General features: G+C 41.7%; 1 protein-coding gene across 2 annotated transcripts in view; it reads left to right on the top strand.

Annotated features, from left to right (window-relative positions):
- Positions 1–16,452, top strand: part of cdk18 (cyclin dependent kinase 18) — a 78,284-nt gene that overhangs the window by 19,849 nt on the left and 41,983 nt on the right. For both annotated transcript variants that reach the window (XM_038697735.1, XM_038697734.1), the window contains exon 2: positions 16,229–16,364. In XM_038697735.1, coding sequence (XP_038553663.1) covers positions 16,247–16,364 — 118 coding nt within the window. In that variant the 5' untranslated portion in view covers positions 16,229–16,246. The remainder of the gene's footprint in view (positions 1–16,228; positions 16,365–16,452) is intronic.

The following is a 16,452-nucleotide window of genomic DNA, read 5'->3' as shown; positions in this document are numbered from 1 at the left end:
CCCCTTTTCCACTGCACGGTACCAGCTCGACTCAAGTCTACTCGCCTTTTTTGGTTTTCCATTGTGTAAAAGTTGTACTTTTTTTTGTATCACCTCCGTCTTATCTGTCTTTACAATCTGAGGAATGTTGAAACGTTTTAACTTAAAAAAGAGAAAGCTGTGTGGATCGCTGGTGTGTGTGTCGCATCGACCATTACGTTGCAGCAGTTGTGTGTGACGTCGCTATGACGACCAGCTACATTGAGGGGTGCTATCTGACGCTGACGCTGAACTGTGAAATGAACTGAAGGAGAAGAATTCAGTGAGCGATACTTAAGATGGAGAATGAAGTATAATTAAAACGGTGAAATAAGAAACAAGCTAAGTCACTAAAAATAGTAAAAACATGACCGCCAAACAGTACCGGGATGTGACTTTTTGTGTAGCTGTAGGACAAACGTGAGAGCAGTGTCAATCTTTTCATTAACTCTCAACAAGAAAGTGCAGTATGTGTTGTATTTTTTCTTTTTAATGGAGTCTGACTAACTAGACTAAACTGAATAAGCATTTTTCCCCCAAAACTTGGCAGAGAAAAATACTTCAATAGCAGTTTCTCGTTTTACTCTTACTGTGTATTTAATCTGAGTTTTATTACAGTGGCTTTTGATCTAGACCTAATCTTATATGGTCTGGACAGAAGAAAAACATGATATGCAGTTTTTTCTATTTACACACGTTTTACAAATCTGAAACAGATTTTAAAACAGTATTTTGGATCTTAATGGAATGTGTAGTTCCTGTTAAACAGAACCTAAACTCAGCCTTGTACTTTACAACTCAAACAGTTAGGGGACTTCTATTTATATTTATTTTTTATCTTAGTTTCCTACAGAAACAGCTGCAGAGTGCAGCTCTAGCTAAACATTTGATAATATGAAAAGAGCGAATGCATGCAGGCTGTGTTAATGTGAGTTCCCATTTTGCAGTGGATTTCACCAAATACTTCACTGGTACAAAAACTATTATTATTATTATCCCTGTTGTGTGTGTGTTGTTGTGGAACGTGGCTCAATCATGGCAGCTAAAACTGGATTAGGTGTTACAGATGAAACACACCAGCTGTTCAGCAGTGATTCTCTTTACCAATCTGCTTTCTGTGAAGCAGCACTGTCACCACCACACTGCTCCTTTAGGGAAAACGTGTGTGTAGTTTTTTTTCAGTCCATATGAACTATTGGAGCACACAGTAATGTAACCTCAGGCCCAAGGTCAGTTTTAGAGCATATGACCCATCACACACATACAGATGACACAGACAGATGGGTGCATCTCTCTCTCTCTCTCTCTCTCTCACACACACACACACACACACACACACACACACACACAAACACACATTCTCTGTCTAACAGCATGGAAAAGGAATCAAGATGTCCTTCCTTCTTATCACAAACACAGGTGAAGTTTCTAATCATTTGAATAAATCCAAAATTAATGTATTCAGTCAGCTGAGATAGGCAGTTTTTTTCAGAAACATATTTTGTTCTATTTGTTGAATCAACAGCTACCAATTAATCAAATGACACAAAAATGGACAGTCATTTCACACAATCCGGTGTCTGTGGTTGGAGGACTATAATAATCAGCCAATCATTTCTTTCCGTCCTAATGAAATGATACTGGCCTACCTGTCTACCTGCCTACCTGTACGCACTCACTGCTTGTGAACATGTGTTTTGTTGGAGTAGCTTTGAAGGGGACCTGGAGGGGAGGGGGTGTGGCTTTCTCACTTTCTCCTGCTGGTTTCTCCATGTTGTTGCTCTCTGCATCTCTGCCGTTGATCCTCCCGGAGATCACAGCTTGTGTTGGCAGCCTGGCTGTCAGGAACAGGAAGCTGCCATGCCAGGTTTCACTGGACAAACACAGCAGTCGGATGAAGCTGTGGTCTCACTGTAGCGTGCTAATGGTTTGCCCTGACACTGTGCTAGAGCTTCTTTTTTACCAGTCGCTCAGGGTCATTCCTTTATTCAGTTTTAACAGACTGGATAGAGGAAAAAGTGAAAGAGAGAGAAAAAGATTTGTGTGTTATGACTGTGTGCACATAGGAACTCATCACCCAGCATGAGTCACAGTGTCTCTCTATGCATGTGCTGTATGCCTTATATGTAGATAGATTGATGAATGTGTGTCATATTTTCTGATTACTGTGCCCACTGACCTGTATAAAATCATGAAGCCCATCTAAACAAGCCCCACATTTTTGTCCACAGCTGGCCCCATTCTGAATGAGTTCACATGTTAAATCAAACATTCCTCAACAGCCACTGAACTGCTCCAGTGGATTTGGTCACTGGCCAAAAAGACAATATTTTGTTTGCATTGTGCAGCTTTTGGCTTTTCCCATTGCTCTCACTGCAGCAGCTATACAAGTTAATCAGTGCGTTTACATGAACTTAAGTAACTGGGTTACAATCAGCTTTCTGCAATAAAATGATTTCATCAATGTCGTAAACGAGAAACATGGTGTAGCATGTCTACTTATGTTGTAATAAACTTATGAGAATTAATACCAAATTATCAATTTTAATATTCCGAAAATATTAATTCATAAAGCTTCTCGTTTCGCGGGGCACCACCCGAGATTCCGTTCGCCCTGGGTCTTGGGATTCCCCAGGTATGGTTAATAATTATAAAATTATTCACTAGTGATCAGTTAGTTAACAATTGCTCAATTATCTTAAATCAGTCAGTCAGTCTCATATCGAAGGGTAAATTCTCGTGGCAGGGACTTGGAGGTAGGCAGTAGCACACACACAATTCCTGTGATTACAGTGAAGTTTATTACCTAACTACGGTGAATATAAATGCGGTTACATATACATCAAAAACATAAACAATGGCTAAACAATGAGGATGTGGGGTTCTATTGTGGGGAGAATTTGACTCATACAGGCAGCTAATGAACGCAAGCTATGAGTTTTAAGGAGTAAAGCTAATGGATTAACAGACTATTGGACATCACTTACAACAGAATGCAGGGTTTTGGTCTTATGCTTGTCGTTTCTCCCAGCCGGGTTGCTGGTAGGCGGCCTCACACTGGTGGAGTTCCGTGCATTCTCGGTTAGGACAGCTTAACGCCGTCGGCCAGTCGCTTTCTCTGCCAGGGAATTGCTCCGGAGGTCCGTCTTTTGTCGGCTTATTGAAGAAACTTGCAGTGGGAGCCTTTACAACCCTGTCTCGGGTCAGAGGTTTGGTCGTCCTTTGTTACTGCTGGCAGCCCACATGGGTGACCCGGGCTTGAATTAAACTAGTGTAACTTAACGGTCTGATAACTTTTAACAAACAAAAGAAAAGAGAATTAAAAAAGCAAGTAAAGTTGCTGGAAACGAGGGAAAAACAAGGTCACGGCTCTTCGCGTGTGTGGCTTGAAAACGAACAAAGGGCCTTCGTTGCGCCGGGTCGAACTTCTTAGGGCGTTGTCGGGAGATGGGGCACGCTGGGCGCGTGTCGAAGTGCAGTCGGAGAGAGCCAGAACAAGAGAGAACAAGACAGAGCGAGCAAGCATGTGTCGCTGCTTTTGTCTGTTGGGCCGTAGTTCTCAGAGGTAAAAATGCTCTACTAATACCTATTTATAAATCAGGAGATGACAAAATGTCTTGTAATTACAGACCTATCAGTCTTCTACCAGTTTTGTCTAAAGTTTTAGAGAAGATTGTCTCAGAACAACTCATGTACTATCTTGAGACAAACCAGTATCTGAGTCCTCTGCAATTTGGATTCAGGCACAACTATTCTACAGAATCCGCTACTTGTTTATTAAAATATCAAACAATCACTTGACAAGGGAAATGTAGTTGGTGCAGTATTCCTAGATTTAAAAAAGGCACTTGACACAGTAAATCATAACACTTTAATTTCAAAACTAGCTAAGTTTAATTTATCCAAACAGTCATTGTCCTGGTTCTAATCATATTTAAAAGGCCGTGAACAGTGTGTTGTGATCAATAATGTGAGATCTGCTTATCTTAAAATCAAAACAGGGATTCCCCAGGGCACGGTCTTGGGACCCATACTCTTCAGTCTCTACATCAATGACTTGCCAGATGTGGTATGCCCAGATATAGGTCTACAGATGTATGCAGATGACACAGTGGTGTATGCATCTGGTAATACCTGTATTTCTGTGGCTGACAAACTAAATGCTAAAAATATCATCTTGGCTGGCCTCATCTTGTTTAACTTTAAACACCAAAAAAACTAATTCTGTCTGCTTTTCCATTAAAAAACTACCTCTAACACAACTTTTGAATGTAAAAATTAATGGGGAACTTATTGAACAAGTACCTGAAGTGAAGTATTTCAGAATAATTGTAGACTATCAGTTGAATTTTAAAAGTCATATCAAGAAAATCCGTAAAACCATTAAGGCCAACTTGAGCTGTTTTATGATGATAAGAAACTGCTTGACTCTTGACTGCTTTTATTTTTTTAAATTCTATGATCCTCTCACATATATCCTATGGCTTAACCACATGGTCCCAAGCTCATCAGTCATCAGTCAAAACCATAGAGTGTCTTTATAAGCGAGCCTTGATAATTCTGGACAAGAAGAGAATAAGGTATCATCATTGCCAAATTCAAAGTAAATATAATAATAATAAGTTAAGTTTTGATAATTTTATCTCCCTGCATCTGGTTAAACTGGTCTTCAAATGCTTAAATGACGCTGCTCCACCACTGCTTTGCAAAACAATAACAAGACTGCAAAGTACCAGATCCATCACCTGATCAGCGTCAAAAGGCAATTGTAGTATCCCTTTTCGAAGAACATCTTTTGCCCAGGCTTCTTTTTCGGTAAAGGGGCAAAATTAAATAATTTTGGAAATTCTAAAAAACTATGGAATTCTCTGCCAGATCACTTGAAATGTATCCCGACATTAGCCTCCTTAAAAAAAACACTAAATCATGGTTAATTCAGGAACAATACTGCCCTCATATTTAGTCTTTACACGTTGCCCATGTATATATTTTATCCTTTTTTATTTTCTTCCATTTTACCTCTTTTGTTTTTGTTTTGTTTTGTTAAACTGTATTTTTTAATCAAAAAGCCCTACTAGGGACAAGTGTCGTGAATTAGCTTTAGCTAAAAACACTATGATACACACATCAGATGTCTGTCAAAGTTTATCTATGTTTTTGTATCTGTCCCTATTTAAATAAACTAACATGAACATGAACAAAGCATTGTTTACAACAAAAATTGAATAAAGGTCAGGGATTATTTAATTTAACAAGGTAATGCTTTGAGTTTTGAGGAGACAGTACTCTTTGTTTACACAAAGAGTTCAGGGCAGTCTTTCGGGTGTCCTGCAGTTCCTCACGAATTTACAACTGGGTGTGAAAGGACAATATCCTTTTATGTGCGCTAATTAAACAAAGAGGAAGGTCAGTTGCCATGGTTATGTGTGTGGGGGGTAGTTTAGGGTTTCCTGCCCCCTTTCAAAAAAGGATTCCGATAGGCTGTTCAGTAGAAGCTAATCTCTGGTTAGTGCACCGAGCGTCATCTGGATGCGGCATCAGAGGTGGCAAGTTTTATGATCGAACTGCCCAGAAACAGCACTTAGGGGAAAGCACACTTTCACCTCTTCCTTTGGGTCGCTTCAGCTGTCTGTTGAGGGTTGATATCCCAAACCTCCCCCTCCTTCTCTCAGAGAGAGAGAGAAGGAATTTTGAGTCTCCAAATTATTTGATATAAAAGGCACAAATCCACACTGTTTGTTCACAACAATGGTTTCTGTCAAAGATAGGAGAAATCCTATCTTCCTATTTCAGAAGCAAACTCACGGCTGTGTCCATCCTATGTCAGACCTCATGTCTTATCTTTAGAAACCCTAAAGCCTAGTTCACACTAAACAATTTTAAGCCCACTTTGCCGGTCGGCGACCGTCGGGCTGTGATCAGGGGTAAATCATTGATCGATCGGCAGTCGCTAGTCATTATGTGTGAACTACTCAAGGACACGTCAAAACGGCTCCCTGACACATTTCTGACACATCGCCAACGCCAGCCAGATATCTAGCTCGCCAAATATCTGAGTGGGCCGACTCAACATCCACATCCAGCCAATGAGAGCTCAGATGATCCCTGCTAACTGCGTGTACTAATCCATTCTTTCACCCAGATTCTTTGTCTTTATAATTGCTATCTTTATAATAACAAACAACAGCTGTTTCGTGTGTAGGTTTGCGTCATTTCCTTTAGGGTTGGGCGATGTCTACAATGATACATCGGGATGGACGATGTCACCGGGTGCGCGCACGTGTGCGGGGGTCTTATGTGCATGTGTTCTCGCACAGATTCACTCGGTAAAAAAAATAGGTAGACTATTAACTTACGTTACAAGTCGCGGTGGATATTTTAAAAAATAAGGCTTCCAAAACATCCCATGTGAGCATTTTCTGATTTGATGCCCTTACTGGCAGGTCAACATTAGTGCCTTCAAATACTGCTAGAATGAAGCTTTACAAAAATGATTCATCTCAGTTCTTGCTGATCTGCCGCCTTTCAAATTAAGTTTAATTAAGTTCTTGGTTAATGTTATGGTTATAGAACACACTGTTGACTGTCTTAGAAACTAACAAGGTTCTGCTTTGATAAAATCAATTTCATGCTATTTCATGACCATATTGTCCTGGGTTGAACTGCAGCTACTGGTCTGTTGGTGGTGGTGTTGCCAGGCATCAATTGCCCTTTTTTCAGCATTTGTTGACAGTCTAGTCTAATCTGTTGCATCTGTGATGTTACAGACAACGGCTTATGAATGGCCTACTGTTGACTGACTGTATTTTGTAGGGTGAGGTGTGTTTATGTCCAGGGAGGATCACAGCTACGGGCAACTGAGATCTCTTAGCACGTGGCTAGGATCAGATGCACTTGTGAGATTGAGTGTGTGCATAAGTATGTGTGTGTGTGTGTGTGTGTGTGTGGAATCCGAACAGAGGCATCTGTTGTCCCCGAGATCAATGAAGCACGGCAGCTTTCCACACAATGTCCATCGCAATCAGGAATTTTCTCACTCGCGACCCATGCAATTAAGTTGAGGCAAATCAGAGAGCAGAGTGAACAAAGAGAGGCTCCGAATCAGAGTGGGGGCTTTGCATTTCTCTCTGTCTTGTTTGGAGAAGAGACACTAATTCTATAACACCAGAGCAGAGCAACACATGAGAGGAGAGAAGAGAAGGCAAGTGAAGACAAGACAAACTGAAGTCACTGTAAAAAGAGGCTTGCAGTGCAGTCTTTATCCCGGGGGAGAAACTACAAACATATTACATCCCCACTTGTGCAGACTTCAAGCCATGATTTCCAGGTTAGGGAGTACAGATGGGCAGATCTATAGCAGCTAAAATGTTTTTTAGACAAAAGAAACACGTTTCGTATGCTACAAATGTATTTAGAAGCCAAATGTGACACAACAATCTTCATCAGGACCAAACCTCTAAACATTTATCACAAAATAAAGATGAGATTTGAGGATATTGGCAGATTCCACCACAACTCTGTGTGGACCATATTCTTGGCCATGAGTTTGGTGTACTGAAGTGTAAACAGGAAGGAATGTCTGCTACATTTTCAGGGATGCCTGACAAATATTTGGGAATTAAGTAATTTTAGATATGCAAATTGATCCTGGGTTTTAACTGCACTCATCCGAGGCTGCAAGAAAAGCTTTATTGGTTATCCTCCCATATTAATATTTACATTTAAAACATTTTACTGAAGCTCTCTCATTTAGAGAAACTTCAAGTGTGTAAGTGAAGTGCAAGAAAGCTTGGAAGTGACCCTATTTTTTAAGCATGACACTAAAACGTTGGTACAGAGCTCTCTGTGTTGTTTCAGTGCTGCTTTTATAAAGATCATGTGCAGCAGTGTATTTGTCCTTGGATTATTTCTTTTAAGTTTAAATGTGTGCTGGTACAGATTTCTAGGTTAATCGGTTAGTGAGATCATTTGAGGACATTTATTAGACTTTACACAGCTCCTCGTAGAGACACTAAGGTTACATCTACTCTACTGAGTTTTAACAGACGGAAAACAGATGTGAGAGTCGTCGTAAAGTAAATACGTCGATATTCACACACAAGTGTATAAGTGTTACTTGTACAGTACAAAATATTTTATAAAAATACCATAACTAAAACTCTATCCGTCTATCCGTATCGTGTTTCTGCTTTGCATGACTTATAAGACCCAATCAGGAAACCGGATGTGAGTGTCTGCGTCATCGTTTTTTAAAGTCCTCCATTTTCACCTGTCTGCACTAATATGCTATCCCAGAATGAAAACGAAGTCAGCCGCATTTTTAAACTTCACTGTTTTAGGTCTTTGGATTTGCCGTTTTAGTCTGGACGGGAGGTGCAAACATAGCAGAAGGTCTGCATTTTAAAATGAAAACGTATCAGTGTAGATGTAGCCTAAAGGTGTCATACTTACCCAACATCTGGAAACACTGGCCGACATGTAAAATCTGTGTTCAACTTTAAGGTTCCTGTATGTGGTGCTCTTTTCTGTGTTAGTTCAGCCATGGTTTCTTTCTTTGCTCATAAATACGAAGTTCTTCTTTTGTTTACTCCAAACACAGTATTTGGTGCGTAATCCCATTTAGTTGTTGTAGTTGTTTTTGTACCTATAGAATAGATTGGTGAGGTGAGCTAGTGGAGATAGTGAAGAACAAGTTTAATGAAAAGATCCTCTGTACGTATTTATTTTCTTGTGTAAAATGTTTTCCAGCATGAGAATGATCAAGTTATTAATAGCAACTGTAACAGCTACAAGTGTCTATGAAATCATAAACCAAGCTATAATTGCACTTATTTGATCTAGAGCACTGGATAGAACATACAGTATAGCATCAGTTAAAAAGTGCTGGAACAGAAGAGTAAAGGTCACTCCTCCTTCTCAGAAAGATCACAACAGACCAAACTTGTAGAAGGACTCAGCACTTGTTACTCAGCTCGTGACACCAAGAGGTTTTTGTACTATTGTTTACCTGGGTGGATTACACTGTTTTAGACCACAGTGTCAACTACTATTGTTCATTTAAACTCCTGTATGAAGGGTACCTGAGGTGCCCGCTTCCTAAGCTGAGACACTGGGGAAGTCTGCCTTCACAAAGGCTGCCTCCTAATTTCTCAAAGGGACAAACATCAGCCACAAACACAGCAGCACTTCAGCCTAGTGGTATTGATTTCTCTCTGCAGAGTAAGCCTCTTTCCTCCTTCCCTCTTAACCCCTTAATCGTCTTCATATCTGATCGCTTTTTATTATTTTGGTTCAGTTCCTAAACTTAAATGTTTCTTTGATACTGTGTGTTGTCTCTTACAGTTAACGAGAAATGCGTATTGATAATCAGGTTTTTATGTTCATTCTAGCCATATTTAACATGCCACAATATCCATGTCAGTCAGAAAACATGTTGTTAACTGCACCATCGCTGTCATAATGGATGAAATTGCGTGGTGCTACTGAGCCAAAAGCTTTTTCCAGCTCTAGAAAATATAGGTCATAGAGGTCTCTGTTGCTGCTTCAGCTTCAGCTTCATTGAACAATTGAATACCTTCATTGTTATTAGTAAGGTAGGCGTTCCTGCTTTAAACAGTGAGGTGGCTCTGTGTGCTTGCAAGTATGTTTCCCTCTCCATCGAAGAGTCACGAGTAGATTTATTTCTAAAGGCTTCTCCTCTTCTCAGTTAGAAATCCTCCTTTTCTCTGCACTGATCTGAGGATTATTGACTTCCACCGTCGCCTTTTGAGCTGCTTCCTCTCCTCCACTGGCTGTTCAATTTATGGCTGCCGCCCACACTTCTCTGGTTCTGACAATGCCTTAGTTATTTTCTCTCCCAGGCCGATGCACACATCTTACACCTTCAAACGTATCTTTCACCTCTAGAAATGAGAGTGCATAATTAGTTTGGTGTATTAATCTGATTTCACAGTCACTGCACTTTTGCACCTAAACCACCACAAAAGGATTTTGTGAAAAAATAGAACCATTTGTTGATTAAAGGTGCTCAGTGGTGTTTTCTTGTAAACTAACAAAAGTTATGTTTACATTCACTGTTACTCACCAAAATGCACGGTGTGTACCCTTAAGGGCCTACCAACATCCTCACTAATAATACCATTGGTGGGGTGCTGTATCGGGTGCATTTGTGTCCTAGTGCCCTAGTGTGCACAAGATAAACCCACTTGTAGAAAAACATCCCCATAGTGCTACTAGAGATCAGAAACAACACAGGGAACCTTTAAGTGGTGCTAATTAGCAGAGTTTCAGGAGCGGGACCACACATCAACCACGTCATCGCAGCATTTCCATAAATACCCACACGTCCTGACTCCTCTTCTTCACTCTCGTATCCTGCACGGCTCTCACATTCCCCACCCGAACTCAGACCAAGCAACAGCTTGTCGAGCACGCTACGCCAACGCTGCTACACCATACAACTATTCCATCCATTCACTTACCTCTTCGAGAAGTGTCGGTAAATCGCCGTCACACAATGAATTATTCGGACGAACTCACGACAGTCATTGTCAGTGTCCACGGCAGCAGACCCTGCACCAGAAGACAGGCTCTTCTCTTCCGTCTCCATGCTGAGACCCTGTTTTCCACAATTGTAAAGCCAGCCAGGAAGTGGGTGAGTCCAGTTTAACTCCATCTCTTCCATAGTCTGCTTCATCTCAGCAATTGTGAACATTTCACCCGAGAATCCTCCGCCTCACAAGAACAGCTGATTACAGCGTTACCCCACTCCAGCAAGGCCCCGCGTCGAACAGTCTTTATAAACGATTTTGAAAGGGACTATCGTCACTCTTTAGAAAACTGTCAAACATGAAAGAATCCCGTTTACAGAACAGACAATACAACAAACTTTTCAACGCTATCATGTCAGCATGGCATGCCCACAGTTCCGTCAACACCAGCTCCCTTCCGGGTGACGCATTACGCACGCCGTGACGTCAGCACCACTGTTAAAGGGACAGTTCACATATTTCCTCTAGCTCAAGATAGTCTGTACCACAGGAAGCGGGATTCCAACAACTGAATTCCAGAGCCTCCTCCTCGCATCAGGGCTTGCAGCAACAGCAACAGCAGCTTTTATTATACAACAGCATCATTTTGTGCCATCATCCGGCAAACAGTCGTTCGAGCTCACAGTCGGCTCTAACATTCAGCTAACAGTCATTTCGAACTCAGTCATTTTGAGCCAACAGCATTTTCTAGCTAAGGCGTTCCGAGTCGTCTTTACCTAAATCGGAATAATCATTTCAAGCAAACAGTAGTTTCTAGTTAAGTCGTCTTCAAGGTAAGTCGTTTCGAGAAAACGTCGAGCTCACAGTCGCCATGAGCGAACGTCGAGCTAACAGTCTTTCAACCCAACCGTCGTTAAACCAAAATAGTTTTGAGCCAACAATCGTTTCAGCTAACATCCGGCTCACAGTCGTTTCGAGCTCACAGTCGTTTCAAGCTAACATCAAACTAACAGTCGTTCAGAGCGAACAGTCATTTTAAACCAAGTAACCTTTAGTTAAAGTCACTATGAGCTCAGCTGCATTAGTTGTTTCACATTACAGCCTTTTGCATTAAAGTAGTTTCAAGCTATCAGCCGCTTGAGCTCCCAGTCACTTCGACCTCTCAGTCGCTTCGAGCTCACATCGAGCGTACAGTCGCTTCGAGCTCACATCAAGCATGCAGTCGTTTCGAGCAAACATTGAGCTAACAGTCGTTCCAACGAACAAGTCATTGTAAACCAAAGTTGTTTCGAGCTCAGTCGCTTCGAACTTGCTCACTTCAAGCTCACATTGAGGTAACGTCGTTTCGAGCTTAGGTCAAGCTAACAGTCGTCTTTAACCGAAGTCAATCCAAGCTAAGTCACTCATGTCGCGTTAAGTCGTTTAGCGCTAAAATCTCTTCGAACGCTCAGTTGCTTCGAGCTCACATCGAGCATAGTATATATAGAGCTATCACCGAGCCAGCAGTCATTTCATTCAATCCAAATCATTCGAGTGAACAGTCTTTCAAGCTAGCAAGTGTTTCAAAATAAGCGTTCGAGCAAAGTAATTTCGAGCTTAAAATAGTTTTGAGCGACTTGTTACAAATTAGAAGGGGTTTCCGGCACCAGGATGCCAAAGCCTACTGCTGCTCACTCCCAGTCCACGGTTTGGGGGTTCTATAAGGACAGATGGTTTGCAGCGGAATGGTCGCCAAAACCTTAACATTAACAGCATAGCTCTCTCTTGTGCTAGAGGCCAGCTTGAAGAGCCGCCACGTCACAACTAGTACAACGTAATCGCATCACCCAGTCGTCCCGAACCTTATGTTCACTACGTTCGCTACGTTCACACCCGCTCAGGTTTCACCTCCCTGCATCTCCTCTCATCTCAACCTTCAGCGTCATACTCGCAATTCAGACTCATTCCCCAAACAACACCACGTTCTACCAAAGAAACCATATAATTGGGCCTGCTTACACCCGTCTTTTCTCTGGAGTCCTATGACCCTGAACCCTTGCAAGACCCTCGTGAACCATTGCAACTCTGGGAACCCAGAGTAAAACACGCCAGATCGTCTCCAAGTTGGTTCCAGTGGCCTCTCGATTCCCAGTGCCACCGCCACTCCCACCAAGCACTCTCTCGTCATGCTTTCTCCCATCCATTGTCCCGGTCAGTCCTTCAGTATCAGAGCTACCCTTTCAGCGTCCGATGTCATTCCCGAGCACCCAATACATATCACGCACCGCTGATCCTCCCAAACGTACCATTATCACACTCATTCAAATCTCAAAGACCTCAGATCAGCTAATGCTCTCACGTAATCAGAAGCTTTTGGGGGTCCATCGTGCCCGGGTGCTACGGCGGATTTCCCTATCGTAGCTTCCCCACAATGCCTCGAATGTCAGTAACTGCAAGCCTCGTACATCTTTCTGTTTCAATTATCAATAAATCACTTAATCGTACCTGTTGATTGTGTGGTCTTTGCAAGTGAAGTGGTGCCAATTAGCAGAGTTTCAGGAGCGGGACCGCACATCAACCACGTCATCGCAGCATTTCCATAAATACCCACATGCCCTAACTCTTCTTCGCTCTCGTATCCTGCATCCCTCCCCCCCACCCCTTTCTCTGTCCTGCCTCCTGATCTCCTTCTTCCTCTCCATAGGGTTATAAGGGGGTCCGTCGTGACTACGGCGGATTTCCCTATCGTAGCTTTCCCACAACGCCTCGAATGTCTATTCAGCAACTACAAGCCACGTACATCTTTCTGTTTCAATCATCAATAAATCACTTAATCGTACCTGTTGATTGTGTGGTCCTTGCAAGTGAAAGTGCTGTCATACAATGGAAGTTGTTTAGGTTTTGTTAACTAAAGCAAAGCTGCCTGGCTGTGCTGAGGATGCTGCAAAGTGATTTCTCATTTTTAGTTCCAGAGTTGACTAAGTCAATGAAAACAATGATTTATTCACCTTCACGTTTTTCACCCAGACTTTATACACCACAACACAACACATGTTTGAAATCCAGCCAGTGATGGTAATTTCATCTACAAACTTACCAACAGAGTACTCTCCATGTCTGGGGTTGTAGTCGTTGGTGTGTAGAACCACACAGCCCTGGGAGGATCCTGTGTTGAGCACTAGTGAGGAGAAGGTGTGGCAAATCTGAAGTTATATTGTTTTGCAGTTGTAATGCGCTGCCTTAAAAACATGTTTCCTGCTTATAAACAGCGTGGCTGTGATTGCAGCCACAATGCTACAATGTGGTGATAGTTTAAATATGGACATGTTTAGCATTTAGAAATAAATACTCAGTATAAACCAATACTATTACTGTTTAGATGTGGCACTAATTTCCAAATCTCTTTTACCAAACTTTGTTAGACAGCTAGCTAACATGACACGTAGTAGGAAACGGCAGCTACTAGCAATTATAATGCAAACCCGGACTACACAAAGTGTAGGCAGCACTGGTTAAAAGCAAAAGCCTCATTCTGGGTGTTACATCAATAATGTCAGCATGTATGACAATCCTGCTGTTTATAATCAAAATATAGTAGACATTTACAATACATACATTTTTTTAGCTGATGCTTTTATCCAAAGCGACTTACAATTGCTATACATATATCAGAGGTCGCCTCTGGAGCAACTCATCGTTTCACAAGTCCTCCATTTTTGCCCGTCCGCACTAAAACGCTTCCCGGACTTTTAAAACGAAAAAGAGGATCGGCAGTGTTTTCAAAGTTCTTCTTTTTAAGTTCTTCCTTTTCGCAGTTTCAGTCTGGACGTGAGGTGCAAACGTTGCAAAAGGTCTCCGTTTTAAAACAAAAACACAGTAGTGTGGATGGGGCCTAAGTGTTTTGCTCAGGGATATGTTATTTGTTGTTTGTATGTAATTGACAGGGATTTAGCTTAACCCATATCAAACTGTGTTCAGCCATAAACATGCAGTAACTGTATGAGCTCTTAAATCATCAGATTCTGTGCAAAACTATCCACCAGCTCATTAAAGTCCAGGTCTCTGACCTGGGGCCAGTTTCACAAAGACAGACTGGTCGGCAGCGTCAGGCCAGTCTTCATTTTTGCTCTCAGAGTAATTAGTCTAATGCAAGTTAGACAAAGAGCCACGTTTCCATGATAACAGAGAAACCTGCTGACCAGTGGCATCAATCAGGAAGAAATGGCTCATCATTTGTGGCGTGTTGTGAGGCAAGCAATGACAAGGAAGAAGCTTTTTAAAGACCACAGTAACAACTTGGAAAAATGCAGCAGTGAAGAAACTGTCAGTCACTCCCAGGGAAACTGTCCTGAGTCTGTCTTTGATGCAACTGTCGACTATGGGGTCAATTCTATTTACTGTGGATCCATTTCCCCCAGAATATTAAATTTTTTTGTATTGATGCACTACCAGTAAAATATTCATGTAAATGTCCAGTTCCACCAGAAGGCAAACATTTTCTGCTGGAGCAAAGAGAACTGAGAGCTTGACATGGTTGCTAGGCCAGACATGTGTTTTAGTTTGAAAATGGCTCAATGTAGCTCAGCTTTGTGCAAAGGATACATTTAGACATCTATCTGTAGTCTTACTATTAGATCTAAGCCACAGTCAGAATCTTTGTGAAATTAGGCTTGCTAAATCCTAATGGCTTTTGCACTCTGAGCTTACAGAAAGGTTTCCTTCTTGGGAAATTAAACATTTTCCAACCATTACTGTTGTTATTCATGCAGTTTAAGGAACAAAAATAACTCACCCCATAAACTCTCCTTCACTTGTTCTACACCCCTGTGTGCGTGTGCATCTCATGATGATGTCGCTTGGTGGAAAAGTCACTGCTGTTGGTTGGGCTGGATTTTTATCACTGAGATCTGGATGCACTTTGTGTGTGTGTGTTTTGATTACATTTGTGTGCGTGTCTGTGCATGTATTGTCCGTGTGTGTGGGATGTTCTTGATTGAACCCAGGTAGCCATCTGACACACTGTGTGGGTATTGCAGCAATCAGGGTATTCTGACAATGCGTGGGGATCCCTCAGAGGATAATATATCCTGATAGGTTGCTGGGACCAGAAAATACCAGAAGGGGTTTTGGTGTCTTGCTGTAATTTAACCCACAATACACATCTCTAAACCTTAACAGTAATGAGCAGAAATACCCACACATATGCACAAATCCATTTCAATAAAGGAAATGTGGAGACCCCATGACACCAGTCTCTGCAGCACACATACCAGAGAAAAGGAAGAAAGTGCAGGGGACCGATAACTAACTAGCAGGGCTGGCTGTGGATGTGTAGCCTACCGAGGGAGAGAGAGTATATAGATCAGATACTTTCCTGCTGCTTTCTGCCTCATTATCAGATGACACAGAAGGCTGTCTTTGGTCAAGCTGCACAAAAAGATCCATCACAGCTACACGACACACTGCTGCGTGTTTAATGTAGGCAGGTATTGAGGAATGTTCCCACTCAGCTTTTTTGATTTATGTTACAGTTATGTTCATTTCTGTTTGTCGTTTGTATTACATGGCTATATGTATATAACCATGTAATGTAAATAGTGCATTTTTTGAATTTGAATTGATTGTTTTGATGCATGTACTGTCTTTATGCATTGATGGATTGGATGACTGATTGGATATTTACTGGTGGATATCTCTCTCTCTCTCTCTCTCTCTCTCTCTCTGTCTCCTTCTTCTCCCAGAGATTGCTCCTTAGCACCATGAACAAGATGAAGAACTTTAAGAGGCGTTTCTCTCTTTCTGTTCCTCGCACTGAGACCATTGAGGAGAATGAGTTTACTGAGCAGATCAACCAGCTCAACATACAGCACACTCAGGGTAAGAACCCCTATTTCCCCGTTCAGCCATGGGGAATCTGTTAATAACCTTAAAGATCAAAGTTTTAAAAAATTCTTCCCAGATTATC

The sequence above is a fragment of the Micropterus salmoides genome, unplaced genomic scaffold, assembly GCF_014851395.1.
Source record: "Micropterus salmoides isolate LMB-PRFRI ecotype aquatic unplaced genomic scaffold, ASM1485139v1 Ms_hic_scaffold_4, whole genome shotgun sequence".
In the NCBI taxonomy this organism is placed as follows: Eukaryota; Metazoa; Chordata; class Actinopteri; order Centrarchiformes; family Centrarchidae; genus Micropterus; species Micropterus salmoides.
Note: the sequence above shows the minus strand (reverse complement) of the source record. Positions and strands in the feature narration are given on the sequence as shown.